Here is a 19,618-nt window from a genome sequence, read left to right on the forward strand (position 1 = left end):
ATTACCCCTCCCACTAACCCTCCTATTGGTGGAAATCCTTCCCCTGATACCCCTACACATTTATGAAATAGTTATGAGAGTTATATTTACCCACAGCTACACGAAGGCAATCATACAAACAGATGAATTCATGAAGGGATGCATTAGGTTGGTGTTGTTCACTTACTGGCTTCAGGTCCCCATGAATGATGGCCTCTTTCCTGAACTTTACAAGAGCCTTCAGGATGGACTGACAATAGAGCCTGATTCTTGACATGGGAAAGTCGTTGTCGTATTTCAGCATGAGCTGCTTTCTCAGGTCTCCACTGCAAGACAGGACACGATCGATGGTTAGTTCTCATCTTCTTTGTGTTCGTAAGTCCAACCTATTTTGGTACTGGCAAAGGAGGTCCCATAATGTAGCTGCTCACCCGAGCTCTCATTACTCGGATAGTGTGTTGTCTTTGTGCTGTACGCCTTTTGGCGTCTTCTGGTCTAACACTGTTTGAGACAAGGCTCGAAGGAAAGCTGTCTCTGGTGTGGACCTATCAGTTTCAAAGACAATACATATACTATCAGAGTATGTTTTTAGTTTGCATTCTGACCACAAGTATACGTGGTTAATGCAGACATGATTCCTTGTTAAAGGTTTCAGTTTGGTGTTTTACCATCTTAACACCTGTTTTGTTGCCAGAAAATGGGGAAAACCCTTTTCTCAAATTCCAAACATGTTGTATGGAATGTACACTAAACACAGGGTAATGGCTTTAAAAGTTGTATAATATCCTGTAGATGCCACTGGTTTTTCATGGTCTGCAGATGGAGATACCACCCCCGCCATCTATTCTGTGGCAGTTGAACATACGACTCTCAGTTCGAACAGGCAACTGGACATACGGGCAGGTTTATTCATATCTCTTAAAGTTTGTTAGTCGACTGTTGATAAGTAGAGGAGTCTTGTATTATGAAAACGTCTCATGTTAATGTATTGCATTTTGTACAATGGTGTCACTCAGCTAATATGTATCCAGTAAGGCAGGAGAGCATCGTAAACAGTGCTGTGTATCTTTAAAGAGCCACATGTGTCTTTTGTACATGTGTATGTAGAACTTCTTTCGCACCCGTACATAGCCAACCATGTTAATCGGACGTGGAGGGGAAGGATAACAAACTAAGCACAAAAAACTGTTCTGAATAAATACATTTTCAATCTAGATGTAAAAGTGCATAGCTCCAGGGGCTTGCTAATATTCTACAAAGTACCAACACAATCTAAAAAGTAAATTGCTGGTACATAAAAAAAAAACTCAATAACCTGTCGTCCATATTTAAAAACTCGTGTGAATAAACGAACGCGGCAGCTTTAGACAGATGTGATTATACTCACACAAGGAGCTCCATGACCATAGTAAAATGCCCCCTGAATGTGAACTTGTCGAGGAGTCTGATGATGTGGTTATTTTCTTCATCGGTGGACTGCAGGGCATTCATTATGTCCACCTCGTGGTCCCCATTCGGGTTTTTGGTGCTGTGGAGAAACAAATATAAGTGGGACAGCTTTCTTTTGAGCCTAGTCTCAAAACGGTGTTAGACCAGAGAACGCCAATAGGCGTACAGCACAAAGACAACAGCACTATCAGAGTAATGAGAGCTCGGGGTGAGCAGCTACATCATGGGATCTCCTTTGCCAGTACCAAAATATGAGAATAGGGTTTCCTCTTTTCTTCTGGCAACAAAACAGGTGTTAAGATGTTAAAACACCAAACTGAAACCGACCTGTTTTGTTGCCAGAAAAAAAGGGGAAACGCTGTTCTCATATTTTGGTACTGGCAAAGGAGGTCCCATGATGTAATGTGATAATGCAGTGGCAGGAGGGCACAAGCAAATATAACAAACTCGAACACAGTGATCAATAACATTGCCCGAAAGAGGAAGACATATCGTCGGGGACGTTTCAGGCAATAGACCTTATTCTGTAGAGTTGTTTAAGAGCGAAACTTTTAAAATATTTCAACCCACTCACCAGTATTGTACGTTTAGAGGCGTGGTGATACACAAACACTCAATCACAAAACATAAATATTATTTCTGATGTTGCTTGATAATATTCACGATCTATTATTGAATTCATATGGAAAACATCAGCTTCTGATTACTATTTAGACCGTATAGTGTTGCCTCTGCTTATATCATAGCGTAACACCCATTAGCTCTCTCAAAATGTATTGTTCTATTACACATCCATATATAAATGTGGTCATTGCCATTATGGAACTCTTACCATGAGTGCTGGAGCATTTTCAAAGCCACTTTACTTTTGGTCTTATGGTCCTGGCAAAGCAGCACTTGGCCAAATTTCCCCTTGCCAAGTACACTTAGTATCTGGTAACGGTACGCCAGGTGTCCGTTCACAACCTGGAACAAGATTAAAGAAGAGTTCAGTTCAGCTATTCAATCAGTGCCCTCATTTAGTGCTAAATCATGGCTCAATGTTAAAGCATCGCTCAATCAGTGCGCGTTTGGTTATTGTTTTTACATTTACTGTATATCCAAACGCAAATAACAATATTCGAGATACTTGTGATGTATCTGCCAAATGCCTCCTACCTCAAACTGGATATCACTTCCCCATGATATGTAAAGTGTGAGTCATAGAGTTTCTTCCGTCTGATAAGTTTCGAAGTATTTTGCTCAGAGCTTGGCAGAATGACGTTAATTGTGTGTGTTGATCGGGGACCAGCTGAAGCCATCAACTCCACTGGAGACATTGTCATTTTTTAAAATATTTTCCAGATTTCAAACGCAAGACCTCAGAGATTCTATACGAGTGATTTGATAGGCAAGACTTCTCTGAGCCACCATTAAAATCTAACTCTTTTCCAAAACAGTTTTCAGCCATGTATGCACATTCATAATGCATTTTACGAATTTTACACATCGGCTTTCGAACCAATTTTATAATTCATAATATAATTTTGGGTCCGTTTGCCTCGTGAGTAAAATGCCAATGTGTGTCGTACACCCTCCTCCACCCCAACACAGCCAAATCAATACAGTTGTCACGTGCACAAACATGCCAATGTTATGATTACTTCAGCACACCAGTAATTTGGAAAGAAATTCACAACACTTAACAACTTGGTACAACGTCTTCTTGGTTCTTTCGGTAAAGTCACGTAGGTAAAAAATGAAATTAAAATTAATAAAATAAAATAATAAATGTATAAATTTTAATTTCATTTTTTACCTACGTGACTTTACCGAAAAAACTAAGAGTATGAATCCTTGCAGTCACGAAAGCTTCAAATCTAGAAATTGGTACAACGTTTCCATGGTCATTACAGCCAGTGTCATCAGGCAATTGCATGTCGTTTTATGTGTTTCAGTGGGATGTGGACTAGTTGGGTTTAACATGCACCATATTAAAATAAAATAAAAACTATTTAGTTTTTTTATTTTACCAGGTAAGGCCCGCTGAGGTATATATACCTTTTTCAGAAGCGGCCTGATTACAAATGATACCCCAATGAAGTGGCTTATCACGTGGAAATGTATAGCAGCCAAATACTCCAAACGCATGTTTCTAAATGTGGAGGGGAAAAAAAACGGAGGATCCAGAGAAAAATCCACGCGACCAAGGGGAAAACATGCAAACTCCAAATATACAGCAGGCGTCTCGGTCGGGATCGAACCCACGACCTCCTGTATACCAGACAAGGTAGTTAATATCTCGCACCCACGGCACCCACGAAAGAGAGTATTACCGGAATGTAGTGGTAATTTAAGTCGTCGTAGCCATAATTATTAATCCCATTTCGTGTGTCGCAAATCTTAAAATAAAAAATATCATCGTATTCCAGGATTTCATTCTGTTCAAGTATCGTCATCCTCTTTTTGAATCTTGCCAAGGTTTCTGCACCCAAACACATGAACAAAAACAAAAACGCATACATTCATGCATGCACACATACATGTCTAACAAGCACATGCAACTACAATCAGAAAGCAATCAAGAATTATAATTGAAACTTCAAATGTGTGCGGTCTATAATGGAGGTACAGAACCATTCAAGGGTTGACTCTGGTTATGTGAACCTTTGGATGAGTGTGTGTGCAGGTAAATCACGTGGTTAATGATGCTGAATTTTAGTGCACTCGAACCTTGTGGTGTGCAGCTCCTCCCTGCTACCGAGAAGTTGACTCCATCCATCGCAGGTGGCTGTGTTAATAATGCATTACAGATACACACAGAGAAACACGTGAGCATGCCTAGGTGCACACAGATATCACAGTGACACAGAAAACACGCAAAGATGCAAAGATGTGGCACAGGCTCACGCACAAGAACACAGGTGCACACGCAGAGGTGCAGCCACAGATACGTGTACACATACGTTTACGGACGAAGACAAAGATCTCCCATATAGCCGAACAGACTGTTGGGGCAAATACTGTTAGTGAGCAACTATCAAGGTTGGCACAGACCTTTGTCTGCCCAATGCTGATCTTTACACACCACACAAGGTTAAGGGAGGTCCTTAACCAGTTCAGATATTCGCCACTTATTGGTCGTGAGTGGGAATCGAACTGGGGTTGCGAGGTTCATAGGCCAGAGCGCCAAACGCAGATACATGGACACACAGAGATAAAACACGGACATGCAGACATACATATCTCTTCGCATCTGCATCATGTAACACATTGTGTACACATAGGTATGTGAACTGTGAACAGAACCCATGTTGTGAATTGAGCGAGTAGCCTTGTCATTACTGTGTGGTGAGCATGTCACTTTAAATATCATGAAACTATTATTTACGTCCTGTAAAGTAAGCGGGAGTCTGTATTGTGAAGTGCATCTTTCAGGAAGGAGTGTTACCGTCAAGTGACTTCATATCGGTTTAAATTTTAGGTGAACACTTACCTCTACGTATTTCCTCTTGCGGTTCATCTCCAGAGATGATTCTGTCACAAAGCACAAAAACTCGTGTCAAAACCTCAAACCGCATCAGTCTCTTAAATTTCGATTTAAAGCTTTCGTGACTGCAGGGATTCATCTTCTTGGTTCTTTCGGTAAAGTCACGTAGAATGGAAATAATAAAAATAAAACATAATTAAATAATTCTCACGACGTTTCTGTCTCCTCGACAGACCTGTTCTCCACCTGAGGACGGCTGCTTGCGTTGTGGCCGAAACGTCGTGAGAATTATTTTATTATGTTTTATTTTTATTATTTCCATTCTACGTGACTTTACCGAAAGAACCAAGAAGACGCATCAGTGTCCTTCATTTAACCAGGTTGCAGTACATTGGAGGTGCATTATCTCTGTAGCAAAGGAAATCTGTCCAAGTGGCACTGCCGCAGACCTCTCAACAAATTGTGAATGCAAATATCGGAAACATTTGACAGTCAGTCCATCATCATTGGAAGGCTCATGATAACATGAGTATCAATTTGTGAAAAGTCAATGTCCTCGAGGAATATTGAATTTCTATCACTTGCTAAGGCCTTCCATCAGAGATGAGCAAAGTACACTCGTTGTTGAGGTACAGTATGCGAAAATGTCATGGCATGCAATGGCAATCACTCTAATGCAGTGGTTCTTCACTTGGGGTGCACGCACGATGCACCCCCTGTGAGTGTGAGATGCCATGTCTGGGGGTGCGAGACATCCAAGATAGATTTTTTTTAGAAGGCAAATCATCGAAACACAAATTAAGCACGCGCACGTAAGTACAACTCCTTTGTTTTATCAACCCTAGGTATTTCTTTTTAAATTATACTTTGTTTCACGATTTAGAACCAAAGGGGTGCAAGGCTGCAGTCAAGATAAAGAACCACTGTTCTAATGTACGGTAATATAATCATCAGCAGCCATGATAAAGTGCCATTGTTGGTCGAAGGCCCTCCCCCAAGCTGACCGCATCTCTCACAAACCTGCAATGTAACAATCCAACTATCATCTGCACACGAGCCAATCTCCTGGTGGTCGTGCTGCACATTTTTTCGTTGCGAATGTCTTTGTTTCTAATCAGAATCAAGTTCAGTTTTCCAAAAGAACTCAAACCCACTCTCATCCGCTTGTCTTTCATATGTTTCCCGCCGTTACGCGAACTTGTGCTGTATATTAATTTTGTTTTAAGTAAGTTATTCCCGAGCCGTATTTATTTATTTATTGCGGCAAACTCATATTTATTCTTGTACGAAACATTTCATGACGTATTCTAAACGGCATACGACAAGTACCTAATAATAGATCATTCTTACGAGTTATATAGTGGCCCTTCGTTACAGATGCATGGACATAACTAATGCATAAAAGATTTAAAGCTTTCGTGACTGCAGGGATTCATCTTCTGGTTCTTTCGGTAAAGTCACGTAGAAGTGAAATAATAAGATAATAAAAATAAAACATCATAAAATAATTCTCACGACGTTTCAGGTCACAAGGCAAGCAGCCGTCCTCAAATATGCTAAATTCCTCTTGATATGCAAATTATTTTGTCAAGGCGCCCCTTCCCCCCTCCAACCCAGCTTAAATATACGCTGCCAAGCTTGGTGGTGCCCATTCAGATGCTGTCTTTCTGACAGACCTGTTCTTCACCTGAGGACGGCTGCTTGCGTTGTGGCCGAAACGTCGTGAGAATTATTTTATTATGTTTTATTTTTATTATTTTATTATTTCCCTTCTACGTGACTTTACCGAACGAACCAAGAAGATAATGCATAAAAGCTTTCAAATTTATATTGATTTAGCCAATTTAGTAGAGTGATTAAGATTAATTGTGCTAACAGTTGCATCCACTATGTATCTGTTTAACACGGAGGCTTTCGCAGCCAATGTTATCCATAAGAGGATTTTTTGGGTTATATCGCGTAAGTATGATGCTGGTTGTAATTATTGGCGAAACGTCGTACTCGAAATGTAAATGTTGTGGGTTTACTCTCCAACACTCCGGTGTGCTGAACAAGTTACGATTCGGCACGTTTTGTTTACGTGACAAACCTTACTTATTGGCTGCGTCAGGTGGTGGCAGATTTAACGACGCATTTATATTTACACAAACTAACCCAAAAAGCCCTGTATTCTGGAGAACGTATATCTCTTTATCGTTATGCAATTATAGAGTTAGAAACATTGATGCATTTTAATCAATAGGTGGCATCTACTTATACATATATTTTTAAAGAAATCATCAAAATCATGACATCATCACAATCGCTTTCATCAGTCACATTTCCGTACCTCTGATGAGCACGGTTGGCTACGTAAAGTGCGAAAGAAATTAAACATGCATACGTACATTGATCAGCATCTTCATTCTGCTCAGAATCATCACCAATACAATCCTCACTGTCACTACTTCCTCCACTATCCTATGAGCGTTCCTATCACTACTGTCTCCTCTATCACCCAATACTCGGGCCGTCCACAGGGGGGTGCAGGGCTAGTACCCCCCCCCCCACCCCAAAGACTTCAGACCAAACTGGACGTTCTACATCTGACACCGTGGCATCGAAGAGACCCACAGACACGCACAGCGACCCACAGACATCCAAAAAGACCCAGAGGCACACTCAACGATCCATAGAAATGCAGAGACCCATAGACACACACAGACACCTACAAATGCACACAAAGACCCGAATAGGCGCACAGAAACCCACACACACACAGAACCCCACAGACACGCACATAGACCCACAGACACCCACAGAGATCCACAGATGCGCACAAAGACCATCAGATACACAGAACGACCACAGAGACTCACAGAAGAGCAGAGACGCACATACACACACATAGACCCACACACACAGAGACCCACAAACACACACAGAGACCCACAGACATGCATTGAACCCCACATACACGCACATAAAGCCACGTACACGCACATAGACTGACAAACACTCACAGAGACACAGAGACGACCACAGAGACTCACAAAAGCGTATAGACTCACAGACACGCTTAGAGAAGCACAAACACCAAGAAAGACACACACAGGGATACACAGACATACACAGAAACCCACATACCCGCATGGAGAACCACAGACACACAGAGAACGACGGACGATCAAAGAGACTCACAAAGGAGCAGAGCCCCAAAGACACGCATAGAGACCTAGCGAGATGCACAGACATGCACATATACCATATACATGCCTAGGGACCCACAGGCACGCATCGAGAACCACAGGCACCCAGAGGGACCCACAGCCTCGCACATAGACCCACATACATCCACAGAGGCCCACAGACGCGCACAAAGACCCACAGACACATGCAGAGACCTATATATGACCACAGAGACTAACAGAGGAGCAGAGACCCACATAGATGCATAGACACACACAGACACCCAGAGAGACCCACAAACACGCACAGAGACTCACAGACACATACAGGGATCCACAGACACGCATACAGACCCATAGGAACCCAAATACTCACAGCCACGCACAGACACGCACAAACACCCAGATAGACTCATAGACCCACACAGACACACAGAGAGACTCAAAAACACACACAGAGACCCATACACACCCATAGAGACCGATAATTATGCAGAGACCCACAGACACGCATAGAGATCCACAGACACGAACGGACACCTACAGACATGCACAGAGACAAACAGACACAAACAAATACCCCAAAATGACCACAGAGACTCACAGAAGTGCAGAGACCCACAAACAGCATAGAGACGGACAGACACCGAGAGATACACACGGATACACACAGAGACTCACAGACACCCAGAGAGACCCACAGAAGCGCAGAGAGACCCACATACGACCTCTTAATCACTTACAATACGAAGAGCAGTTTCCATACCAATAGCACCTTCACCACTAGAATCAACACGATCGTGACAAGCATCATTGTACCATCCTCAACATCATTACCATCACTTACCATGGATAAATGTCTCGTGGAGAAACTCCCACTCACAAGTGGAAGAGCGAATATCTAGGTGGCGCTGTAGCTCGAACCGCGTGCCTTCTTATGAAGTTAATCGCCAGGTTAGTGACGTCAGTGGTGACGTCACTGCACGCGGGTTACTGCCCAGAGTAGTAGACCACGTGGGCCCTAGGAAGGTTGTCACGTCACACAATGCCTGGTGCATTCCCCTGCGGACTCGTGGGTCCCCTGTGTTTAAGTAGAACATAACCCACCCACTAGATATTACACAGCTTGAATATGTACATAATTCCATGATGGTACATAATGTAAAAATATGGATATGCACGTATGGAAATAGAGATACAGGTGCATACATGTGTCAACTTTTATTAATATGCGTACACATGCAACACAACCCCTCTTCCCATCCTCCCATATGGATAATTACATTACAGTACGTATGCTTGTAATCATTTTACGTATAGTATGGGATAACATTTAATAAATGCAATATGCTCACAAGTGGCAGAGCCAGTATCTGGCTCTGTCACTTGTGAGCGTAGACCCACAAACACGCAGAGAAATCCACACACGCAGAGAAACCCACACACGCGCAGAAACCCACAGATGCACGTAGACCGACAGGAACCTACAGGGACCCACAAATGTGCACAGAGACTCGCAGACACACACAGAGACCCACAATCACCCAGAGGCCTAAAGACACGCAAAGAGGCTCACAGACAATACAGAGACCCAGAGAAACGCATGGAGACCCACAGGTACACACGGAGACCTACAGACATGCATAGAGACCCAAAGAGACTCAGAGAGACTCATAGACATGCACAGAGAAGCACAGACAAACAGAGACCAAAAGACATACATAGAGACCCAAAGACACCCAGAGAGATCCACAAACACGCACAGAGACTCACAGACACATACAGGGATCCACAGACACGCATACAGATCTACAGAAACCGATACCCACAGACACGCACATAGAGGCACAAACACCCAGATAGACTCATAGAAACACACAGACACACAGAGAGACTCAAAAACACACACAGAGACCCATACACACCCATAGAGACCCAAAGTTACGCAGAGACCAACGGACGCATACAGAGACCTCACTGAAGATCATAGAGATTCTCAGAGGAGCAGAGAGCCACACACAGACATATGCATCCACACACATCCACAGAGACCCACAGCCACGCATAGAGATCCAGAGACACGAACAGACACCTACAGACATGCACAGAGACCCACAGACACCCAGAGATACCCAGGGATACACACGGGGACTCACAGACACCCAGAGAGACCCACAAAAGCGCAGAGAGATCCACAAACGACCTCTTCATCACTTACATAAAGAGCAGTTTCCACACCAATATCAGGACCTTCACCACTAGAATCAACACGCTCGTGACAAACATCATTGTACCATCCTCAACATCATTACCATCACTTACCATGGATAAATGTCTCGTGGAGAAACTCCCACTCACAAGTGGAAGAGCGAATATCTAGGTGGTGCTGTAGCTCGAACCGCGTGCCTTCTTATGAAGTTAATCGCCAGGTTAGTGACGTCAGTGGTGACGTCACTGCACGCGGGTTACTGCTCAGAGTGATAGATCACGTGGGCCCTAGGAGGATTGTTACGTCACACAATGCCTGGTGCATTCCCCTGCGGACTCGTGGGTCCCCTGTGTTTAAGTAGAACATAACCCACCCACTAGATATTACACAGCAATACGTACATGCACCTGCAATAGTTTTACGAGTGCTCAAGAAATGTAATGTGTATTATATACACGATGTGTTGTGTGTATACAATGCGTGCTTGAATATGTATGTAATTCCATGAGGGTACATAATATAAAATATGGATATGCACGTATGGAAATAGACATACAGGTGCATACATGTGTCAACTTTTATTAATATGCGTACACATGCAACACAACCCCTCCCCCCATCCTCCCATATGGACAATTACATTACAGTACGTGTGCTTGTAATCATTTTACGTATAGTATGGGATAACATTTAATACATTCAATATGCTCACAAGTGACAGAGCCAGATACTGGCTCTGCTACTTGTGAGCATAGACTCACAGACACGCAGAGAAACCCACACACGCAGAGAAACCCACACACGCGCAGAAACCCACAGATGCACGTAGACCGACAGGAACCTACAGGGACCCACAAATGTGCACAGAGACTCGCAGACACACACAGAGACCCACAATCACCTAGAGAGGCCTAAAGACACGCTAAGAGGCTCACAGACAATACAGAGACCCAGAGAAACGCATGGAGACCCACAGGTACACACGGAGACCTACAGACATGCATAGAGACCCAAAGAGACTCATAGACATGCACAGAGAAGCACAGACAAACAGAGACGGAAAGACATACATAGAGACCCAAAGACACCCAGAGAAATCCACAAACACGCACAGAGACTCACAGACACATACAGGGATCCACAGACACGCATACAGACCTACAGAAACCCAGATACCCACAGACACGCACATAGAGGCACAAACACCCAGATAGACTCATAGACACACACAGACACACAGAGAGACTCAAAAACACACACAGAGACCCATACACACCCATAGAGACCCAAAGTTACGCAGAGACCAACGGGCGCATACAGAGACCTCACTGAAGATCATAGAGATTCTCAGAGGAGCAGAAAGCCACACACATACATATGCATCCACATACATCCACAGAGACCCACAACCACGCATAGAGATCCAGAGACACGAACAGACACCTACAGACATGCACAGAGACCCACAGACACCCAGAGATACGCAGGGATACACACGGAGACTCACAGACACCCAGAGAGACCCACAAAAGCACATAGAGATCCACAAACGACCTCTTCATCACTTACAATACGAATAAAGAGCAGTTTCCACACCAATATCAGCACCTTCACCACTAGAATCACCACGATCGTGACAAACATCATTGTACCATCCTCAACATCATAACAATCACTTACCTTGTATAAATGTCTCGTAGAGAAACTCCCATTCACAAGTGGAAGAGCGAATATCTAGGTGGCGCTGTAACTCGAACCGCGTGCCTTCTTACGAAGTTAAGCGCCAGGTTAGTGACGTCAGTGGTGACGTCACTGCACGCGGGTTACTGCTCAGAGTGGTAGACCACGTGGGCCCTAGGAAGATTGTTACGTCACGCAATGCCTGGTGCATTCCCCTGCGGACTGTGTTTAAGTAGAACATAACCCACCCACTAGATATTACACAGCAATACTGTACATGCACCTGCAATAGTTTTACGAGTGCTCAAGAAATGTAACGTGTATTATATACACGATGTGTTGTGTGTATACAATGCGTGCTTGAATATGTACGTAATTCGATGAGGGTACATAATATTAAAATATGGATATGCACGTATGGAAATAGTCATACATGTGCATACATGTGTCAACTTTATTAATATGCGTACACATGCAACCCCCCCCATCCTCCCATATGGATAATTACATTACAGTACGTGCGCTTGTAATAATTTTACGTACAGTATTTAGTATAATGAATATGCACGTGTTTTGCCTTTAATGTAGTGTGTATATATTGCCACTATGATCATTGTCATGACGATCATCACCGTTGCCACCAGTAACACCATCGCTGATATCATTTCCTTTAGCAGTATCGTCACTGCCGTTAACTCATCCATCATCATTTCCAGCACAATTAACTACATTACAACCATCACTATCGCCACAATTATCATCACCGACGACGTGGATGTAAGTTGAACTTCTTTCGCATCGTACACAGCCAACCATGCTAATCGGGCATGTGGGTAACATCTTCCAACCACAATTTGCATGACTAAAGCCATTACGAATAGTATCACTATCATTTCTGGGTGTCCGTCACCTCTACAGCCAACATCCCACTCGTATTTACCATCTTCAAATTACCATCACTTGCAACACGCAACACGAGCTAAGAGCAGCTTCTCGACCACTATCAGCACCATTACCACTATCAACACAATCATGACCAACATAATTGTCCATTATGAAGGACGCTACTGGGCAGTTGGAGGCAGTCGCCCTCCAACAACAACGGAGGGCGGAGGAGCGACGCTCACAACAACGAGCGGAGCGCCGGGTGGCTAAAGCACAGCAAGTTGGCACAGTAGGGGGCACAGGTGGTGCATCAGCCAGTCATCTCGGTCGTCTCGGTCAGTCGACCCGTGGCACCTGCTGGGTCTGCCCCGTGACCTCCTGCCAGCGGGCGTTCGACACTTCACGTGGCCTCAAGGTGCACATGGCCTGGCACAAGCGTCGTGGTGACGTCACTACCACTTAGTGGCGAATGGCGATTGTTGTTGGCGTGTGGGGTGTGTGGGGGGTGGAGCCTGTGCGGGGTGGGGGTGTGGAGGGGGTGGGGGTGTGGAGGGGGTGGGGCGTTTGGGGGGGTGGGGCGTGTGGGGGGTGTGGGGGGGGGCGTGTGGGGGGGTGGGGCGTGTGGGGGGGGTGGGGGGCGTGTGGGTGGTGGGGGGGGCGTGTGGGGGGTGGAGCCTGTGCGGGGTGGGGGTGTGGGGGGGGGCGTTTGGGGGGGTGGGGCGTGTGGGGGGGGGGTGGGGGGGCGTGTGGGTGGCGTGTGGGGCGTGTGGGGGGTGGAGCCTGTGCGGGGTGGGGGTGTGGGGTGGGTGGGGCGTGTGGGTGGTGTGTGGGGCGTGTGGGGGGCGTGTGACGGGGTGGGGCGTGTGACGGGGTGGGGGGCGTGTGGGTGGGGCGTGTGACGGGGTGGGGGTGTGGGCGAGGTGGGGGGGCGTGTGGGCGGGGCGAGGTGGGGGGGCGTGTGGGGGGGGGGTGGGAGGTAGGGGGCCCCGCCTCATTCATTTCCCGGTTCCCGCCTCTGGGCAGGCTGCGTTCGCGCTCCGGGCTGCGGCCTTCTTCACTCGCGCGGAATCAGGAAGAAAAAAAACCAAGGGGCCTCGCCCGTCTTCTCGTCCTTCTCCCCGGCGGCTGAGCGACGTGAGTGGCGGAGACACCGAGCCAGGGCCCGCCGATGCCCTCCGTGAGATGCGACCGCTGGCACGTCAGTCAATGCGGTCTGCGAGATACAAACCGCCCGAGGTCTATCGGGTCTATGAAATGCAAACGCGGTGATACTGTACGTTTTTTTTTTTACCCCGTATTCATGTACAGGGGACATCGAGTACAGTATTCAGGTTCATAACGGGCGAATAAAGTCTATATGTGTTTCTCCCTTTGTAATGGGACGTTGTAGGATGAATGTTCAGATTCCTAAGGGCGCGGGGTGACCAATAATGTCTCAATTTGTCCGTAATAAGAGAGGGCACTTATAAGGAGATTGACAGGAATGGTCAAATGCAGACTTGATTCTTTGCAAAAAGGTTTCTATTTGGTGATTGAAACGAAGTTATATCATGTTTGGAAACGCTCATTCGGCCATATCACTGCACTGCTGGATGAGGGGGCCTCTTTCGTTGCGTTCTCTGTTTTCAAGTCGGATTAGGCGCGGTTGGCCACGTACGGCACCAAAGATGTTCAACATAGGTACACACATACTAGGGAGTTCCAGATCATGGGGACAGCAGAGGAAAGTGGGCACATCCTTCCACTCGGCAATGATTGACTGGGAACTTGGACAAAAATCATTGGTTATTGGAGTTGAGAGTGTGTGTGTGGAGGGGAGTATGGTGAGTTGAGTGGTTAAGAGTGCATGGAGAGAACAGAGTGAGATGAGAGGGAAGTAAAGGGAGATTAAATGGGAGAGATAGGCAGGGGCGAGTCCATCAAATGGCTTGAATATAGTGAGCGGGTTCTGGAAGTTATCTGGGATTGAACTGGGGGAGGTCGTGATGGGATTGGAGTACAGGTAGGTTTTGTATTCATTTGGAGTATTTGGAGGTCATATGAGGTGTGGTTTTGTTCCGCTTCTACTGCGGAATGTAAACCAATGAAATTAAATATCCACATCTTCTCCCCACAGACGAATCGTACAGAATGGCATGTGCAGTGGCCACCCCGTTGCTGGAGCCGAGCGGGGACTTCCCGGCGTGGCTTGAGGCGCAGGGCGTGAACGAGGAGGTGGCTCGGGCCATGGACTCGGAGCTGGGCATCCGGGACTACGGGGTCCTGCGCGCCTGCGTCGAGGACACCCTCGTGCGGGCCGAGCTGCTGGCCACGGCACGCGACCGCCTGCCCTTCGGCTTCTACGCCGTGCTGCGGCAGGTGGTGAAGGCCCTTCGGGAAGCTGAGCCCCACGACGCTGGGACGCCGCGCTGGGACGACGATGCCACCGGCTCCTCCTCCCCTGGCGACGTGACGCTGGGAGGCCTGGTGGACGTGCTGCTCGCCCTGTTCAAAGGCTTGAGCCGGGAGCTGCTGCTGTCCGTGCAGAGGCTGAGTGATTGGGATGGAGTTCAATATCCTAAAGCTTCGTTAGACACAGATGTGTTCAGTAAAGAAGAATTGACAACTGAAATGGAAGATGATCTAATACATGGTATTTATACATTACCCTGTCAGTAATAATATCATACTACATAAGAAACACTTTTCTGTCTGGTTTCCTGCCGGGATTCCTGGCTGGCGCTCAGCCAAGTGATCGGGCGCGGTGGTGACGTCACCCGCAACCTACAGCTTTTGAGCCGGATGTGTGTGCTGATGTCACCCTGGACGTGTATCCTGTGCAAATGCATGCACGGGATACATTGTCATACAATCATGCTATATTGGAAAAAAAAATATTCTTGCTGGCTGGAGGGATGGACGTTCATCTCTAAAAGGACATGCTGGCTACTAATATTACAGATAAAATTGATAAAGGTGCAAACTGCAATGACTTGTTCATGCCACTGCTGGCAGGAGCTCCATTAGAGGGAGCTCTAGAGAACCCCTCATCAAGAACATGTCCTAATCTTGCACACTGGCCAGAGATCTTGCAAGAGGTTAGATTAAGTACATTTTATCCCACCGCACGCAGCTTGCCAATGGACTGTGGTGTACCCATTCTGCTGGCTGGACAGAGGCGTCGTGATTTAACAAACTCTCGCAATCACCTCAGCTGTCGCACTCTCGCAGAACCGGCAAAAATCTGGATTGCAAGTCCTGTGTGTCAAGCATTACACCATGGCAGCATCCATTATAAAGTAATGTTCTTGTGATTTGTCAATTTTTAAATTAAGTGACAATGTCAGGAGAGAACAAGCACAAAACTCGTCATTCCAGTGACGGCTCAAAATTGCTTCGAGTGATGTCTATACCGAGGTGACGTATGGTTAAACAGCCCCATTGAAAAATTTGACGTAGAGCACCATCCAGCACTGGAGTGGCAAAGGGCCGTAAATTGTTATGATTTTATCATTTAAATCTTGACCACAGACAAAACTATATTTTTTGCTAAAATTAATATTTTGCAGCCTCAAATGCGATGTGGGGTTGTACCGCGTGATGTTTGGAATTTTGCTCCCAAGTGCTGGGAGATTTTTCAGCCATTCTAGAATTTTACTCCATTCTAAGAAAAAATCACTCCCTCAATCAATTACTCACGACCGTACTATCTATATAAAACATGTCGATGTGTCATTTGGGTGTGTTGCAGATGAGCCAGAAGAGATAGAAGATGCAGTCGGTGATGACTCAAAAAATAACTTGACAGTGAACCTTTTTAAAATGGAGCCCTTTCAAGGTACAGCCCTTACTTGATTAATCAAATATGCAACACATTCACCATATGTAGCAACTTTTGTGAACCTAGTTCCAAGACCTTCCTCTTCTCTGCCTATGACTCCCTGACTTCCATACATGAAGTATCTGAAATGTACATGTACTTTTTTTCCCATCCACAACTGGATGAGGGCCCCTCCCCACTCTGCGAATCATGGTAATTATTTGACCACCCTTCACGCTGCACAGTGCAGGTTGATGACGGGCGGAAAATAGACGTGGCAGTACAGTGCAGTACAACAATGGATTTGGCTGCACTGCCGTCTTCTGCCCATCACGTAGCCCCGTAGTATATATAGTAGCCCCCTTAGTATATTATATTAAAAAAAACTGTTATGGTGGTTAACCACAACCAACCACTGTCCAGATTCAAAGAGCCTGCTTAGCTTCTGAGATCTAATGGGATCAGGTGCATTCTAGGCGATTTGGTTAGACATAAATGACAGCCTGCAAATTGCCTGAAACATTTTTGTGGCATGTATTGTCTGACTGTCATTCGGTCTTGTCCGACGCGTTTTCCAGATGCCGTCACTGATTTCACAAATCCCGTGCTGATACCTCAACCGTCGCAGTGCAACTCTGAAGCGTATACTACAAACGAGCCACTCGGTAAGAGATCGAGTTAGGTTGCAGACGTGCAACACCGATGCAGTTTAAAGGGTGACTTTAAGTACATGAGACTCGATGCAGATCAGCACCAGCATCATCGCGAGATTGTGTTCGCACCGCATTGCCTCCTCTCCCAGAAAATGTTTTCTCATTGAGAGTAGGTTTGAGGCCAGATCGATGGTTAGCACAACGCTTTAATTAACCCTACGACCTGAGTTTGATTCCCACCTAGTGTGGTGAAGTACAGTTACATGACCCCAGTGAATGACACTTGGGAAGAACACTTTGTTAATCCAGCAGTGGATTAACAAAGGGATGTGAACTACGATTACATATTTATAAAAACAAGCCGACCCGTGGAAAAGCTACTATATACCCTCCAATCTCTAATCAATCTTTACAATAGGAGTAGTTTTAACATAGGATCTTAAATGTTGGGCTTGCATCTGCTCACGTTTCCCACTCATAACAAGCTCATTACATGTATGTGTATATTATAGAGGATTTTTATAAGTATATGGACAATATATATGCGCACTTGCCGATTGTCACTCACCAATGGTCGGTGACCTCATCACTTATTGTATCATTCCTACTATGTTCCCATGAACTTCACTCATTTATTCCTCCACCAATATTGAGGACTGTGTCTACCACACTGTTTTTTGCCATCATACTGCTTGTGGAAACGCTACTCTTTCTGCTTCTTTCCTTGCACTGCTTGTCTTTGGAATACCACTGCTATCGTCGCATTTCCCAAGTTCTTATAACCTTGCTCAATAACTAATGATCTTTTACAGCTTAAATTATGCTATTTATTGCTGACTACCTGGTGTCTTTGGGACCCCGGAGTCTGTACTCGGCGTTCGTTATGAAAATACATAAATGCATTGTAGTTTTTTTTTTACTGCTGCAAAATCTAATTGGTGGCATCGGCTTTGGCCATGACATCTTGATTGACTTTCTGGTAAAGGTGAACATCATTTGGCTGACCAGCCCGGAATCTTGATCCAGAACGTGACTTCACTGCCAGCATCGGGCACAACCGCTGCGTTCACTCAACCTTATCTGTGGCCTCAGCAGGAGGCGGCTGAAACATATGGTGAAGAAACTGCCGCCAAAAAAAAATCCCATCCACCGAAGCATCAACGCTCATTTGCATCGAGCAACAGGAAAACGAACCCGGGAATCCGGGCCGCCTCCGTCGGCAAGAATGGACCGTACGTGTTAAAACGCCCGAAGGCGGCTGAGTTGGAGGACACCAAAGAGAAGCCGTACCAGTGCGAGCTGTGCGGCTGGAGCTACTCCCACACCTCCAACCTGAAGCGCCACCTACGCACGCACACGGGCGAGCGGCCGTACCGCTGCAACATGTGCGGAAAGACATTCTCGCAGAGCTGCCACATGAGGTCGCACAAGCGCACGCACACGGGAGAGCGGCCGTACCACTGTGGCGTGTGCGGCAAGACGTTCACGCGCTCCACCATGCTGCGATTCCACCAGTGCGGACGTGGAACACTGCCCGTGAGCGAGTGAAATGTCGGGGCTACACGAACGAGCCGGGTCTGCGACTTCAGTTGATTAGTCTGTAATATTAATAACGCTATTTCTGCGTTGAACAGGGCCATGGTTTTGGTGGAGTGTTCTTGCCTGTATGTATGTTGAACGTCTTTTGCACCATATGTAGCCAAATGTGTTCATGTTGAGGGGGAAGGACAGCAAACTAAACACAAAGCAGTTGTAAATAAATAAGTGCAAAGCTCCAGTGGCCTCCTTGCATATAATAATCGTAATTTACACTTAGAAAGTGCGTTTCACCCAGAGGTCGCAAGGTTGTACAAAGCTAAAAGCAAGTAAGTAAATAATTCATGATTTAACCACGGATACAAATACCCCCCCCACCACACTCCCAAAACACACAACCAAATTAACAAATAAAAGGCCTCTAAAAAAGAAAAATCTTAATGCGGGAACCGAGAGAGTGAATTCCACAGTTTAGGGGCCACAGTAAAAGGCCACCATGGTCACCCATTGAACAGAGGTACGACTTCGGCGCACACACAATAACTCGCACAGACGACCCAAGAACTCGCGTTGGGACATGGGTGGAGGTCACGGATGTAAGAGGGGGAGGGCACTGTTGAGGTTACAGTATTTAACAAGCCTGATTGCTGATGAGACCCAGAAGGTTTAAATTAGTCCAGATTTTGCTTGCTTCAACATATGTCGATGCATCGTTTTTGTCGGGAAAACAAATAGACCTCTGATTAAAAGTTGTTTTTAATTTAAATGTGGAGACACCAAACGGAGTTCTGC

At 45.8% G+C, this 19,618-nt stretch overlaps 1 protein-coding gene across 1 annotated transcript; it reads left to right on the forward strand.

The window, feature by feature from the left end:
* The first annotated feature begins 13,837 nt into the window (after positions 1-13,837).
* Positions 13,838-19,065, forward strand: LOC133359248 (zinc finger protein 892-like). Its single transcript, XM_061577720.1, has 5 exons — positions 13,838-13,972; positions 14,955-15,470; positions 16,569-16,655; positions 17,216-17,302; positions 18,276-19,065. The coding sequence occupies exons 2-5, from the start codon at positions 14,969-14,971 to the stop codon at positions 18,836-18,838; spliced, it is 1,239 nt and encodes a 412-aa protein (XP_061433704.1). The 5' UTR covers positions 13,838-13,972; positions 14,955-14,968; the 3' UTR covers positions 18,839-19,065.
* Positions 19,066-19,618: the final 553 nt, after the last annotated feature.

This window comes from Lethenteron reissneri, chromosome 64, assembly GCF_015708825.2.
Source record: "Lethenteron reissneri isolate LAM-NWPU_2019-01 chromosome 64, ASM1570882v1, whole genome shotgun sequence".
Taxonomy (NCBI): Eukaryota; Metazoa; Chordata; class Hyperoartia; order Petromyzontiformes; family Petromyzontidae; genus Lethenteron; species Lethenteron reissneri.